At 41.3% G+C, this 15,229-nt stretch overlaps 1 protein-coding gene across 1 annotated transcript in view; it reads left to right on the plus strand.

Annotated features, from left to right (window-relative positions):
- DPF3 (double PHD fingers 3) overlaps positions 1-15,229 on the plus strand; it is a 172,867-nt gene that overhangs the window by 92,878 nt on the left and 64,760 nt on the right. Inside the window, exon 5 of the mRNA XM_067295673.1 lies at positions 14,035-14,162. Within this exon, the coding sequence (XP_067151774.1) occupies positions 14,035-14,162 (128 nt within the window). The remainder of the gene's footprint in view (positions 1-14,034; positions 14,163-15,229) is intronic.

The raw sequence follows: 15,229 nt of genomic DNA on the forward strand, positions 1-15,229 counted from the left end.
AGGGTTTATAGGATCAAGTTCCCAGGACTTAGTCTTCTAAGATGCCAAGCTGTCTAGTCCCAGACAAGGAAAGCACCTGAGCTTTGACTTTAAGAATATCAGTGATCTTTTTGAAATTAATGGGACTAGTCACATTCTTCAAATTAAATCTATGTGTAAAGTACTTGGTTGGACCAGCCTTGCAGGTTTGGTACTCAGCATCCTGCAAGATAGAGCCCAGTAAAATCACAGGGTTACTAGATCAACTATGTAATATACCCTGCACACTCTTTTATATAAGAAAATATTGACAAAAAATAGCAAAGAGATTGTGGAATGTCATTGCGTTCAAAATATGATCTTTTACTTATATTCAATTTTATTGTTCTCCTGGTAGCTGGCAAATGAAATTGTTTTGTAGTCTGAAATATTATAACATTTATAGCAGGTGATATTTTTCCAGTGCATAATACAAAGAAATGAGCAATAAATGTTAATATTAAGTCCAGTTTGAAATGTTACAAGCCAAGCTTTACAGATTTGCTGAGAGTAGAATGAACAACGTGATGGCTTCCTCTCCCACATCCCTGCACCTCCCACCACCTTCCTTGGTGGATGTTTTCAATCTGTCATTCCCATTCTCTAGGGTAAACATTTTACAGCCTCGTAGTCATCTTACACCTGACAGATATTAAGTATGTTTTTACTGGATTACAATTCATTTCAATATTCCCTGCATTTTGAATTTGATTGCCTGATAAAATACAGGTATTTTATGCTTCAGTATTCAGACACCACTGGTGTTTGCCTTGGAGTCCAATCCCAACAATAAACGCCTTGGGGGAAGGAGGGCTGCTGCAATGTGCATTTGGAGGGGAATGAAGAATGGAATATGTGTACGTCATTTTTCTCTTCCAGACCAGGGATCTCAATTAGGATGCACTTAGAGCATGATTCCCCTTAAACAAAATAACTCAGGTTCAGGTCCTCTGTTGTTTTATGTGGATATTGCTCTATTGAAGACTATAGAGAGCAGCAATTTCCATCAGCTAAAGCGCTGGTCCTTAATGTGGGAGAAAAGACGAAAACTTTGTTCTTTCTGATGGAAATGATGTACTTCTGAATGTATGTAATTGCCCCAGGATGTACGGGCAGATGCCTTAGAAACACCTATGGTTATGATTAATATCCTGTGCATGTCCTACAAAGCTGTAGAGAAAATCCTTTTGTTGTTGGCCTAAAATAAATAATGTTGCATGATGGGAATAAAAGCCAAAGTTTCAAAGTTTCGATCATGCAGTTAGAGTGCTAAAACTGCATTTAAGCACTTTATGCACGTGGTTCATTTCTTAGTCTTCTGAAGAGATGCTGAATGCTTGTATCTTCTTTTGATTTCCTTGATGCAATGTCTGTGAATGACACAGTTACAGATATGTGCTATTCTGACAAAGTCAAGTTCATAGCTGTAGGAATTTCTGGAGTAATGCTGCATTTGTAAATGATGCTACGGGTGCATCTGCCATGTAATGCTCATTGCCTAAGTGAGGTAGCAGCATGGCAGGAGAACTGGAAGCACAGAGTCTGTATCTGTGAGCAATGCTATAGACCAGGACAGTATCAGCAAACAAAGACACTATTAACTAAATAGAAAGGAGTTGGGATTAAGTGCTTTGTGCCTCTGAAGCTGCTATACCAGGGATGGCACTATAAATATACTTACAGAATATACTTCCAGGGAGCTTTTTTTTAATATCTGGATGGGCAAAATGAAAATATTAACCTCTCTCTGCTAAAGATGATGCTCCTAATACATCTGAACTCTCAGCAAGTGCTACAGATGGAACCAGAGTGCATCCAACTTTTTTGTTTTGCCTTTCAATCCTGAATCTTAATTAGTTCCCTACTGCTTTAGTACATGCACAACATTTTAATAGTCATAAGGACTTACTCGCTTCCACATTGCCATTTCCACAATTCGCTCTTTCATACCAGTAGCAATTCCTCCCCCTCCGGTTTAGGAATAGTGTAAAGGAAACTAAATAGCTGAGCATGTAGCTGTAGATTGATGAGGTTGTCACACTATTCTCTTCACCGTTTTCTTCCGACCTGCACTGTGTTCTAATAGATGGATGATTGCCGGGGGAGGGAGAGAGTTAGCAAATCCCACAGCCAGATGTTCAGGGCTGGACAGAGCGACCTTCTCCAGCAACCCAGAGGAGTAGAACTGTGTCCTTCTGAGGAAGAAGGACACTCAGGTGCCTCCGGCTGCCTGTGTTTATCTCTCTTTTTAGAAGGAGCACAAATGGGCTCAGTATGGCTGCAAGGATGGAGGTTTCTCCGTGCATCGGGGGAAATGACCAGTCATCCGTCTCTTCACTGTGGAGTCTGCCTGCAGCCATCAATCTTGTAGCCCAGCACGGCAGCTCCTTTGGCTTAGTTTGGCTCCACTTTTGATGAACAATGGAAAATGAAAGCTGAGCAGGGAGAAAGGAAAGAAGAGCAAATATTCTCTATTTCACTTACTTTCCCCCTTGCATGGCTAGCTCTCCCTCTCCCCCATTATCATCTATTTTTAACTGTATTTTGTAAGGTGAGGAGAAGGCCCAGAATATACATTTTTAGGATGTAGGATTTACAGTGTTTCTCTGTTTGCAGAGAGGAGAAAGAAGAGAGATATTGAAAGGGCATAATTCAAGGCCCAGAGCTTCCACATTTTTTGCTTTTCCGTGGCAGTTTTCAAAACAAGACTGCCACAGTTTAGCTGCAGTAGGCAAGGAGAAGGAATATAATACCTTGCCTCCATCTTGCTATTTTTCTACCCTGTTCTTCCTTGATTCCTTCCTCAATGCCCCTGTAGTGTTTTCGGGTGTGTACTTCATCTCTTCATTCCTGTTCTGCTGTAGAAGCAGTAAGTAGAGCCAAATAATGAGGCCATCTGGAGGGAGGTATGTACTGATGTCCAGAGCTGTGATGGCAGCTCTCATGAGAAAAACACAAGCTCACCTGAATCAAGCCTGCTTGATACAACAGCCCTGGGACCACACAGGCTTTGCACAAACTACCCGAGGTCATCCAGCAACCACGGTCCATACTGTGACTGGAGATCATGCCAGTATCTCCTTGCAGTTGGTATGCAGTCCATCAGAATCAACAATGTTCAGACATTATAAACTCAGCACACTGAATGAGCTGGGCCACTTTTGCCTGAAATCCTCTGATTGGGTGTAGTTGAGTCAGGCTGGAAGGAAAAGAGGTTTGTGAATTCACTACCTGTGCTGGACTCCCACAGTTAGGGTCTACTGTTTTCCAGGGTGAGTTGTAATGTGATTGCTTATTCTGTTTTCCCCTAAAAAGCCTCTGGATGTTGTACTGGAACATATTCGGCTTATTTTCTAGAAGACTGATTTAGAGATAGTGTTGTTGAATTTAAGCCCGGTAGCACTGCCCAGTGTGGTGTTTGATTGGCGTATTTAATAAATGTGTGATTACATTTACTTTTTAATTTTCCTGGCTGACCTCAGTGATCTAAACATCAGGTCTAAAAGAGTCAGGCTCCCCAGCAGAACTGTGGTAGGAAATTTCTCTCCCCCACTTTTTCCTGTAGACAAGAATTCAGATCTCCCAGGCATTCACAGGGCCATGTAATGAAGCTTATTAGGAGTTTGAAGGCCCAACTGAGCACTGAGACAAAGCAAGGGAACTCTGTAAAAGCAGGTATTGTACACAGAGATGCGTCTGAGGAGTCTTTACCTGCCTTCAACCCAAATGTGCCATCTGGAGTGAATTGGCTTATGCCAAGATGGGCAAAATTTATGCCTTCATGGGTTTAAAGGACTGCTTTGTGGTTTGTGCTGAGGTTTTGTGTCTTCCTCCTAAACCTAAAGCATAAACCCTCAAGGAAACATTTGTTTTGTTAAAAACAGTCTCTCTCCTCCCCCACACCCTGCTTGTGCAGGTTTTACAAGGTGGATATGACACCTTCCTGAGTGGGGATATGCAGATCTCGGAGAGTCTTTCTTTCATGTTTTCTTTACAAAATAGATAGCATCATTTTCCAGTCTATGTATTTAATTCTGCAGCTTTAGAATGAACAGTCATATTTGCTGCTGCTACCCATTTCACCTCCCTGCAAATTTTGAAAAAGATAAATCTTGTTCATGTTGTTGTAAGACAGCCCAAATGGCACATTTGTGTCTCAGGATGCCCTCTGGCCGGCCTTTGGGTGGCCATTCCAGTGGCTTTGAAGGTCACCTTGTTTACACCTTGCCTTTTCCCCCCTCCCTATTCAGAGTCTTGCTGAGCCTGCAGGCTGGGCTTCACCATCTGCATTTTCTCTGGTGCCATTAATCTTCCTGTTTACCATTCTGTTATTAATTCTAGAGTTCACCTTTTTGTCTGAACATTTTATAGGCCTCTTGGAATTTCTTGCCTTTTTGTGGCATCAGATCTGAGCATCTCAGCAGATGATTTGCTTTGTTCTTTCCCATTTCTGAAAGGATACCTACTAGCATCTCTTGCTGTGTTTCTGTTAGAAGCTTTCCTTCTTATAACATTTTTCAACAGTATAGCTTCTTCTGTCAGATGCATCTTACCAGTATGAGTAAATATTTTCCTCATTCCTTGGAATTTGTGAATTGGCCTCTGAAATCTGACATTTGTGAAAATCATCTCACGTTTTCAGTGTTTTTCTTGGCTAGAAAAAAATGTTTTTAAACCTGGCTTTGCAAGAACATGTGAGAACACCTTGCACTTGGTGCATTTTATTTGAAGATCTGAATGCCTGTGAATATTAAATGAGCCTTACCAAGCCCTAGAGGATAGATGAAGACTATCTTCATTTGACAGATGATGAAAACATACAGAGGGTACCTTTGTTAGAGTTTGGCCCAAGATCACATAGTGAAACTGTAGTGATGCCAAGGGCAGAGTCTAGGATGATTGCTTCTCATCCCTTGTTAAAATCACCACTCACTTTGCTGTGGCCTTTCTGTTCTTCAGTGGTTTATGCAGGTTTGGTATTTACTGAGCCATGGGTGCTGAGCCAGCTCTGCTTGGCATAGCTGACTTGTGACTTGTTCGGACTCAGTGCCATGCAAATGTGGCTATCCTGCTTCCCAGGCCTGCATGGGTTTCAGAGCATTACAATCCTTGAAGTGGGAGCTTTGTAGAGAGAGATGCAGGATCAGGTCCAGGACACCTGGAATCTGGCTGAGCAGTGCTGCATCCATGCTGATGCCTTCAGAGCTGACTGGGTGTCTCTGCCTGCTCCCCAGTACTTTAGGTTTCAGAAGGGCCTCATTAGCTGAGTGCAGCATCATGTGAACATATGGAGCCAGCTCAAGCTGAGCACTGCACTCAAGCAAATAACCCCCCTGAAATATGAAGCATGAGAAAGCGCAGTGCAGGCTCCCAACAATCTTTGCAGGACTCAAATTGGCTCTGGCAGGTTTATCAGCTCTGGCTTAGTGCCGGCTCTGTTAGGCCCAGCCTGAATTAATTTGAATGCTTGTGCACTGCAGTTCAGAGATAATTGCATTACACAGATTTTTCCATTACTAGAGGTATCCCCTGCACTGCCTTGGATGTGGGAGAGGAAAAGGTATGCAGAGTCTCCCAGAATTTGTAGCAGGGTTACAGCATGGCTGGTCTTACACGTGATTCAGTTCTGTCATGTACGGAAACAGTGCAGTTGATTGCAGTGGAGGTCCACTCCCTGTTACTGTTTGTGGATTGTGCCCAGTGTAGGAGTGGCTGGTGTTTGCTGCTAGTTGTCTTGTTGCTGGACAATAATCAGGTACTGATTCTTCTGATGGGTCAGTAGGCCCATATGACTGTGCATGTATCTGTATGACCACTTGCAGATAGGTTGAGCAAGTTCTTCTCTTACTCCAAACAGGCCAGAAGCATGTTAGGGTGATACATAGCCCAAAGGAATAGACTTTCTACTCAGGAACTTTCTCTAAATTGTAGTAGTTACCCAGTCTCTGTCCCTTAGTAGTGTCTGCAGTGGTTGCCTGACCTGATGTTGCAAAAGGCCTGTTTGCAGTGTGAGCCCATCTAGAACACAAATGCAAGAGCGACCATGAACATGAATGAGTGCTAGCATAATGTTATTGAAGGGAAATATTCCTTTATGATTTGAGCCCTGAGGGTAGTTATATGATCCAGCATTTAGCCTGATATTGTAATTTGGCAGTCTTTGAAAAGCAGGTACAGTATACTATATGTGACAATGATTTATATCTGTGCTGAGAAATAAATCTGTAAAGAACTTGTAAGAGACAACCAACAGGAGGGCTGGTTTTTTTATAGCAAGATTTTATAGAGGCATTCTAGTCTGCCAAAGAAATACAGCTGCTTGTAAAGTCCGCATTTTGATGATGGGCTAAACTAAACAATGCTTAACCTTATGTCTGAGAACCTTGCTGTGTTCTGCAGCCTTATTTCTCCCTCCTGTCGTGTTGTAGCCTCCTGGGAAGTATTTTAGGTAGGTGCTGGTAGAATCTTTCCATTGGATTTTGGTCTTAAAATTAAGAGTTGTCCTGAGATTTTTCTGCATTTTATGCCCACACTGCAGAGTGAAAGTGTACAATTCCCCTGTATCCACAGATCATTGCTTCCTCTTTCTTTCTCTGTCTGCACCCTTTTTCTCCCTGCCTTGCCCACCCCCCACTCCTTCTGCCTTACCATGAGGCTAGCAGCTTTGCAGGAAAAGGTGGTAGGGAGACATGAGGATTTTTCACTCTTCCAGCGCAAATCTCAGTACACTGGGGCAAATCTCAGTAGGCTCTAAAATTTGCAGTATTTAATAACATCCATTTCAGATCTTTATAGGATCCAGTGGCTTTAGTCTGCTGCACTTTGTGGGCACAGAGCAGAGCAGTGCTCTGCCCCCTGAAGAGGAGTTTTCACTTAGTGGAGAACAGTCTTCCAAACTGTTCTCTCCACACAAGTTGATTTGTTTCTGAGGAAACAAATTCCCTCTTTCTTTCAAGTAGGCTTAGTTCTAAAACAGGTTTATCATTCTCTTTGGCTTGATTTGTGTTCACATCATGGCCCCGTTTACCTTGAGACCTTGAGATTATATACTATTATTAAGATTACCTTGCAATAGTATACATGAGGTTTGAGGATGGAATTGGAGGAGACAAAGGGTTACTGGAGTAGCCTTTCAATCTTCAGTAGAGCCATGCCTTTATTGCATCTGACTTGGATTAAAAATAAACTGCATCTGATGCTCACTAGTCTCTTGGGGCATTTGTTTGGCTTTATGGACCCATTGTGACAGTCTGTGTTAGCAGTAGTCTAGTCCCAAGGGAGGCCCAGGGCTTGGGTGGCAGGAGGTTCTACGGGTCAGGGTTGGAGAGAATTATAAATGTAGAACTGGCACTGAAGAGATTGCTACAGATGGGTGCTGAATTGCGGTAACGTGGGGAGGACAGGCTGGGATAGCAGCGACTGTGGAAGGTCAGGATTAGAGCATAACCACAACGACATGAACATCTGCTCCTGGGGTAATAGGAGAAGCTGCAGTGAAAGAAGGGTTTTGGAGATCCAGATCTGCAAGAGGAGTGAAGATCAGTACTGTGCTGTGCTGGCAGAGGCATGCTTAGGAAAAAAGCTTGCAGAACCCTACCTTTAGCGTACCTGGTTCTGGTCACTGCTTTGAGCGCATTCCATTCCAAGAACAACAGCAAATTGCTATACTGGCCATGAATGTAGCAAGCAAGCAAGCTAAGGAGAGTCTGGTTTTGCACACACAGAAAAGCTACAAAATCCAGCTATTCAACATAAAGCATTGTTTCCTCTTTCTTTCTTAAGGGATTCTGTCCCCCCTGCCCCCACCCCTTGCACTCTGACGCTATATTTGTGCCTTGGAGATGTGGAGATGAGCGCATGATGGATGGATGGATGCTGCTTGTCTGGGTTTTTCACCACCATTTCCCCTGGGGCACTCTGTCTGCTGGCAGAGAGCACCATCCCAAAAGATGGTATCTTTTGCAAACTCGACAGCTAACAGACAGCTTCTCTCTCTGCATATTTCCCCAAAGAAGAGCAGGCTTAATCTGGTTTTTATATGGCATATTTCATTATAATCTTTTTGACTTCCCATGTTCCCAATGCGCCATCATAAATAAAACGCTAGGGGTGGGAACAGCAGAAAAGCTGAGGCTTCGCACTCTTGTGACACTGATAGATTCTCATTTTAAACTGTCATGGGATTTAATTGCTTGCTGAGCCACTGCACTGCACTTTCAGACACATCCTGCCACATCCTGTTAATGAGCTTAGTGGCTGCATTCGCTCAGCAGTAGTTCTATTTGCTGTGAATTAGGTGGCTTTTTTAGACCACCTATATAATTTTAAAGAGGTAGTGGTTATTAAGGTAATATCCTTGGATTTATCCATCTTAAACAACACTTCATGGACTCTTGATATATCGTTTCCGCTGGCACTTTTTCTGTTCCAAAAAACCAGCACCAAGAAACAAAAACACAAGAATCTATGTGCAAAGTCAGTGTTTGTCTAAGAGGGTTTTTGGAAGCCGGGTTGCTTTGGTTTGCATAGTAGCTGTCTCTGGCATGATAGATCATGCTGGAACTCACCCAATAAGTATCTCTGTTCCCAATTAGAACTGGAAATGGAGCTGCTTAGGAGTGCACAGAGATGATGGCTTGGGTGGCAGCTGCTACTGTGGAGATGGAAATGATCCATTGTAAAACAAATACATTGCATTGTATAGAAAATGGGATGGTTGTTTTTAATTTAAGTTTCAAAGAGACGTTGAAAAGTTGTTTAGCCTCCAATGCATTGTGAACTAAATATTTAAGGATGGTGATGTGCAGCTATTTTGGTGAATCAAAATTTGAAAAAACCCACCATTTTGTAGGATCTGTGAAAATGTGATTCTTTTGGAGGCAGCAGTTCAATAAAAAACAGATATTGGAATGATGCTGGCTTGGATTATTGTTCACATTCTACCACTGCAGTCTAAGGACCTTGATAAATAGAGAGGTTGCTGCACTAAGCTGGTAAACAGAAATAACCATGTTAATTTAATCACTGTGAAGGGGACACTGCCAAGTTAAGAAACATAAATTTTAATTATATGTACACACATGTATTTGAATTACAAATATATGTACAATCTTTAGCTGTGACACCAATAATATCTTGGTTTATTAAAACAGGAAGAACTCTTAAATAACATTTTATTTTTTATGGATGATTTTTGTTGATTTAACTCATGTTTTGCTTGGTTCTGACTTTCAGTCTTTCCTCTTCCCTGTATCTCATATGCTAACCAGGTGCTATCGCATTTGGAATATTAATCAAAAGGAAATTTATCTATAAACTTTCTTGAAATTTCTGTTTTTAGAAACAGTAAACTTTTAGTCATATTACTTTTACTAGTAGTTATTAGCTATAATAAAGATTATGTTCTCTGAAATTGCAGTGCCTGAAGAAGGGCTTGTGATACAAACTAGGAGTTACAGTAGAAAGAATTAGAACAATTGGTGGGTAACAAATGTTGTTACCTGTATTTAAAAAGGATTTGGATGAGATTCAAGGATTTAAAGACCAATAAATTCTACATGCATGTCTGAGAAATTGATTGAAACAGTAACTAGGAGTAAGCAGTAAAACACCTGGGAAAGGATGATATAGCAGGTTCTAACTGCCTTTTTTTTCTGCAAAGGAAAATCATGTCTAACTACTCTTGTAAAATTCTCTGCATGATCTGTAAAGGACTAGTAGATAAGGATGTTGACAATTTGCCTAGACTTTCTGAAGACCTTTGGTATGTAACAGGCCTCCAAAGAGAAACAAAGTGTTGTCTGGGATCAAAACTTTTAGAAAAGCAAAGAAGCAAAATTAAACAATTTCCATTATAGAAGGCTAATAGCTGGCGCATCAAGGTCTTGCATTCAGTCCACTGTTGCATAATATATTAATGAACAAGGTGGAAAGAGGGAGTGTGTTGTGAAGTACAAAGATTTGCAGACAGTACAAAGTTATTCAGAGTAGTCAAGGCCAGAGAGGTCTGTTAGGGCCTCCTTGGAGAGATCTGAATGTGCTGAGTGAATGGGCAGTGGGATGGACATTTTAATTTGTTACCTGTATGTTAAGTGTTACTTACTGGAAGTTCTTTTCGCTGTTACAAGGTTCCTAATTCTCCTTAGTGTGCAGCTGTGGACTTTGCATTAGGCTGCATAAGGGATAATACTGTGGGTAATATAAAGAAAATTGTAATGCGTTTGCGTAAACGTGTGTAGCTTCATCTGAAAATATTGGGTATGGTATTGGTCCATCTCAGGAAGATTATTGAAGAATGAGAGGAAGTTCAGAGAGGGGTGACAGAACAAAGCCATATGGAAAAACTCCCACATGAAGAGTAATAGAAAAAAATGTGATTGTTTATCTTTGAAAGGAGATGAATAGAAAGAAATGACAGATAAGTTTGGTCAGGAACTTCTATTCTCCCTGTCTCATAACAAGAACAAAGGGGCAGTCAATAAAATAAAGTGAAAGAGCTAAAGAAAACCTTCAAACCATAGTTTAACTGTTGAACTCACTCAGGTAGGAAGATATTGAGGGCAAAAGCGTATCAAAATTGAAAAAGAGGTGGGCCATTCTGTGTATTTCCAGAAGAACCAGATTCAGGATAAGTGTTTGGAAGTAATATTGCATTTATCCATCAGGGCTGACATGTTAGAGATCAGGATGAAATGCAGTATTAGGGTAGGTTATTTTTCTTTGCATTTTTCACCTGACAGGCTCTTACACCTTCTTCTCCAGCATTTGATGCAACTGCATAGTGGAGCACAACAAACATAAAGGCAAAGAGAGGCAAGCATGGGGGTGCAGTTTAATTTCTTGGTTCTGGAAGAGTCTCTCTCTGGCCTTGCTTGAAGCTTCTGACACTGGCTGCTGCCTTTATAAGCAGGACACTGGATGGAGCAGACCCTGGTCTGCTTCCATACAGCAATTCCAATGGTCTAGGTGAAGCCTTGGTATTTCATGTGAAAACTACATTTCAGGTATTGAATTGACATCTTAGTTTCCTTTAGCATACAGCCATAAGGGAAAAAATCACATTTCCAGCTTTTCTGGGAAAATCTTGGAGAGTTAAATAGGAAAGAAAATATTAGGGATTTAGCAAAATGAGTTTTGTGAACCCTGGTAGTGTTTAACTATTTCTCTAGGTTAGCTGAACCATCTTTTAGATTTTTAGAGGCTTTTATCTATGAGGATCCAAAAAGTATTTTGGAAACATTCTATGTAGTAGAACATTTTCTTAACAGAAATACTTAATTTCCTGACTCCATTTCTGTATCCTGTACAGACTAGCCCCTTTCCAGGAAGGATTGAATTCATTACAAAGAAGTTATCTTTGGACCTTTGTAGGTTTTATGTTGTAAACTGTACATTGCAAATAAGGTAGTACCTGCCATTTTCCACTCTCTAGAGCTACTTACCCAGGAAAGAAAATGGCCTCTAAAAGGTATTAGAGGAGAAGGAAATACAGGAATTTGATAGCAGTTAGCTTAGTGGCAGATGGGAGGCTGCTGCCATGAATTTCTGTTCCCCTGATTTCCTCCTTACTAATTTAACTTCTTGGTGGCTCAGTCTCCCTGTCAGTAAACTGGGAATAAAAGTGTTACTTCCCTTCCACTGGCCTGACAGCGGTGTGTCAAATTTAATAATTAAAAAATGCTCTAAGAGTTTTGGATGAAAAGTCTCCTGGAGTGTTGCTAGTGGGAAGTAGCAACACCGCACGAAACAAACATGTTTTTTAAAGACAGCTGACCTTTTCTGACCTTAAAACCTACCTTTTCCTCTGACCTAATGTTCAATATCTCTAGAACAAACAAGAAATAGTTTTACTTTCATACAGGTTTCTTTTAACCCCCTTTCCTTGCTCATTCCCTTTTCTAATACATTGGTTTGCTGAGTGTATCAGTATCCTTAGACTGGCATAGCTTGTCATGGTGAAGACATGCTTTTGTTACTGATACCCTTGAGCTTGCTTGAAGCTTCTTCTCTTGCTGAATGTCTGGTGACCTGTTGGATTTTGCAGTCCCACAAGGTTCCAAATACAAAACAAATGTCTTTTGCACCCAAGCAGAGGACTTTGAAACCAAGCCAAGCCCACAGTCAGAGTTGATTATAGAGGTTCCTTAGTAACTTTAGGCTTAAGTGTTGTGATTTGCACGTAAATCAAATCTAAAATCCCTTCTTTATATTGAAATGTCTGGATTTAGCATCCAGAGAGAGGTACTATGAGTTCATACAGGGAATTTCAATCTATATGATTTTCTGTTGACTTTGTCTTTTTTACAGCTCAAGTAAGGGAGAAATTGGGGAAAGTGGCATAATGGGGAGGGTGTGCAGAACTTAATGCCAGAAACAGAGGCCTGATTGAATAGAACTCCTTGTGATGAGCAGGGGGGTCAATTCACTGTTGACCCCCTCCCATTGTGTGGGTTGACCTGGGAGTTTCCTTTGAAAATCCCAGTGGTTTGGGTTTTCTGCATGGTTTGTGAATAGAATAGCTTTTGCTGGAATTTTTGCTGGATTTTCTATGGTTATTGGCTGAGCACTGTTCTCTCACTTTAGAAGACCTGAGCAAGCATGTTGTGGAAGCACTCATCAGGGACCCTGAACCATTTGCTGGCTTAGAGGTTTTCACATATAGAGCAGACGTATTCCTGGGACACAACTGCCCCCAGAAAACAGATTATACTTTACTGTCCTAGGTGGAAGTGTTCATTCACTGTTTGGACTGCAGGAGTGATTTGGGACTGTGTCAACACATGAATTTCTGCTCTGCAGAGCTTACAACTTGTGGTGATGGAAAAGCAGGGAGCTTCAGACAGACTGGTAAACACAACACAGCCCTAGGAGAAGAGAAGTGGACGGAGCTGTGAAATTAGAACACCAGATGCTGATTTGTAAGCATCGGTCTTGTACATTATTACTTTATAAATCTGGTGGCCTAGAGGAAGGAATTTATTTTAGAAGGGAGGGAATGCTTGAGAAATCCACACCTTGGCATCATAAGTTAAGGTGACGTTCAGGATGCCTCCCTGTCATAGGGTTACTCAGAATGAACACCTACACAAGCAGGGAGGGGCCAGGATCTACAGGGAAGATGGAATTCTTCCCTGAGTGTATTTTAACATCCTGCTAAAACTAACGTGCTGTATTTGCCTGCCTGCTGTACTGTATCTCATAATCTAGTGGTAGCATTCAGAAAGGGAATTATGCTCTGTTCCTGTGTCTGTATGGCAAGTTGCATCAAGCTTCCTCATAAACCCTCCTTTTCTTTTGGAGTCGTGTGCTCCAGGCCTGCCCCTGAGCTAGCCTTTGGTACTTGCTACAGTGGCTGAGGTTCAGCCTGTTTTATGGGCTAGATTATGCAACTCTTAACCATGCTGACTGATGTTTCTTCATTTGTGTAGTCCCATTTAAAACAAACTGAACATTTTAGCCAGTCAAAAATGGGTGTCGATATTCAGTGAGGATTCAAGACACATCCCTTTTGTTTTTTCATTTGTAATTCTCAGCAATGGCCCCATATACTAGCTTTCTACTTGCCCGTGTATGGAACATGCCCTGATGTAGGAAAATGCTGCTTGTAGCTGTGCCAGATGCAGATGTGTGTAATTAAACTACTTTGCTACTTCAGGAGACCAGATCTTCATATTTGCTCTTTCAATATCTTAGAAAGCCTTCGTTTTGTTCTTTATTTGAAGCATGGGGAGTTTACATAAGGGAGAAGGACCTTTTTTTCCTTTTATTCTGTCATGATGCAGTATGTCCAGCCTCTTTTTCCTGTAAGCATACTCAGTGACTGAAAAGGTCCCAGATTTTCAGTGAGATAGAAATGAATCCTATAAGGGGACCTTGGAGATTAAAAGAAGAACCTGAAGAACTCTCCCTCATGATAGGAATGAGCCTGAAAGTTTGTCAGTCTTCTGCTTGTCACCTCTGTCCTGCTGGTTAGCTGTCTGAGGGAGGTACATGATGCCTGTGTGTTTTGATTTTCAGAAGTTGATCTGCCTCTGAAAAAAGATGGCTTCACATCAGAAGGTACAACTCTGGAAGCCTTGCTGCGTGGAGAGGGAATAGAGAAAAAAACAGACACTAAAGAAGAAGACACTATACAGGAAATCCAGGTAAAGGAGATCCCCATGCACTGATAGCAGGGCTGAATTTTACAATTTGTCTCTAAGCCTAGCAGATTTTGTCCTGTGGCAGAACTTTGCATCTGCTGATAGTTCTATCATTCTGCTGTCAAAATGTTATCAAACCATTGTGCTACACTGTGATGCTCAAAATGAACTCGGGATTTGTACACCTTGTGTACTTTGTACACCTTTCCTGTCACAAGAATCTGGGTCATTTGTCTGTGTTCTGCATGGCTTGCATATTGGAATTTGCAGCAGTATGAGATTATTACATGTAAAACTGACAAGCAGAGATGTGTCCAAACCATAAACTGAATTTTAGTGCCTCAGGGAGTTTACAGGGAGTCTGGACATGGATTTGAAGTTGGATTCACAGTGCTGACTGTAAACAAAAGCATGTCGTTGCCTTGCCTGTTCTTTCTTATACATACTGAAAGACCTTCAGGAGGTATACAGACAACACAAATCATTAAAAATATTGTTATTTTACTGTTAATTATCTCAGATATTACCAGTGATGCAGATAAGAGAAACAGTCTCTTTCCTAGCATTACAGCTTTGAAAGTTACTTGTGAAGATTCCTTTCATCCTTTCCCAGTTTTAAAAGTAGAAACACAGTTGTGGGTCTGTCATAGAAAGAATACTGCTGATAAAAGGATATTGCCTGTATAAGAGCATGCCACTTTATAAAGACATTTCAAATTTATAGAAAAGCAGGGCTGTCCCAGGGGAGCAGCAGCAAATCTTTGGTGATGCTAAAACACCATTCTGCTCTGAGTCTCTATCAGTGCTTTCTAGTGAGAACCATCGGCAATGTGTAAAACTTAGTGATTTTGGCTGAGATACAAGATGTTGCATCTATACTTGAAACTAATAAAAATTTGAGTGGGCAGCCCCATGCCAAATGACACAGAAAAGCATGAGAATCAAATCTGCATTACCTGGGGCTCAGTCCTATTGGTCTGATTGCTAATGCTCCACTGAAATTTCACACATGTAAGGGCAGTCAGATAGGTCTCCAGTTCCCAGTAACACAGGTAAAGGAGCACTATTGA

Source organism: Apteryx mantelli, chromosome 4 (assembly GCF_036417845.1).
Source record: "Apteryx mantelli isolate bAptMan1 chromosome 4, bAptMan1.hap1, whole genome shotgun sequence".
In the NCBI taxonomy this organism is placed as follows: Eukaryota; Metazoa; Chordata; class Aves; order Apterygiformes; family Apterygidae; genus Apteryx; species Apteryx mantelli.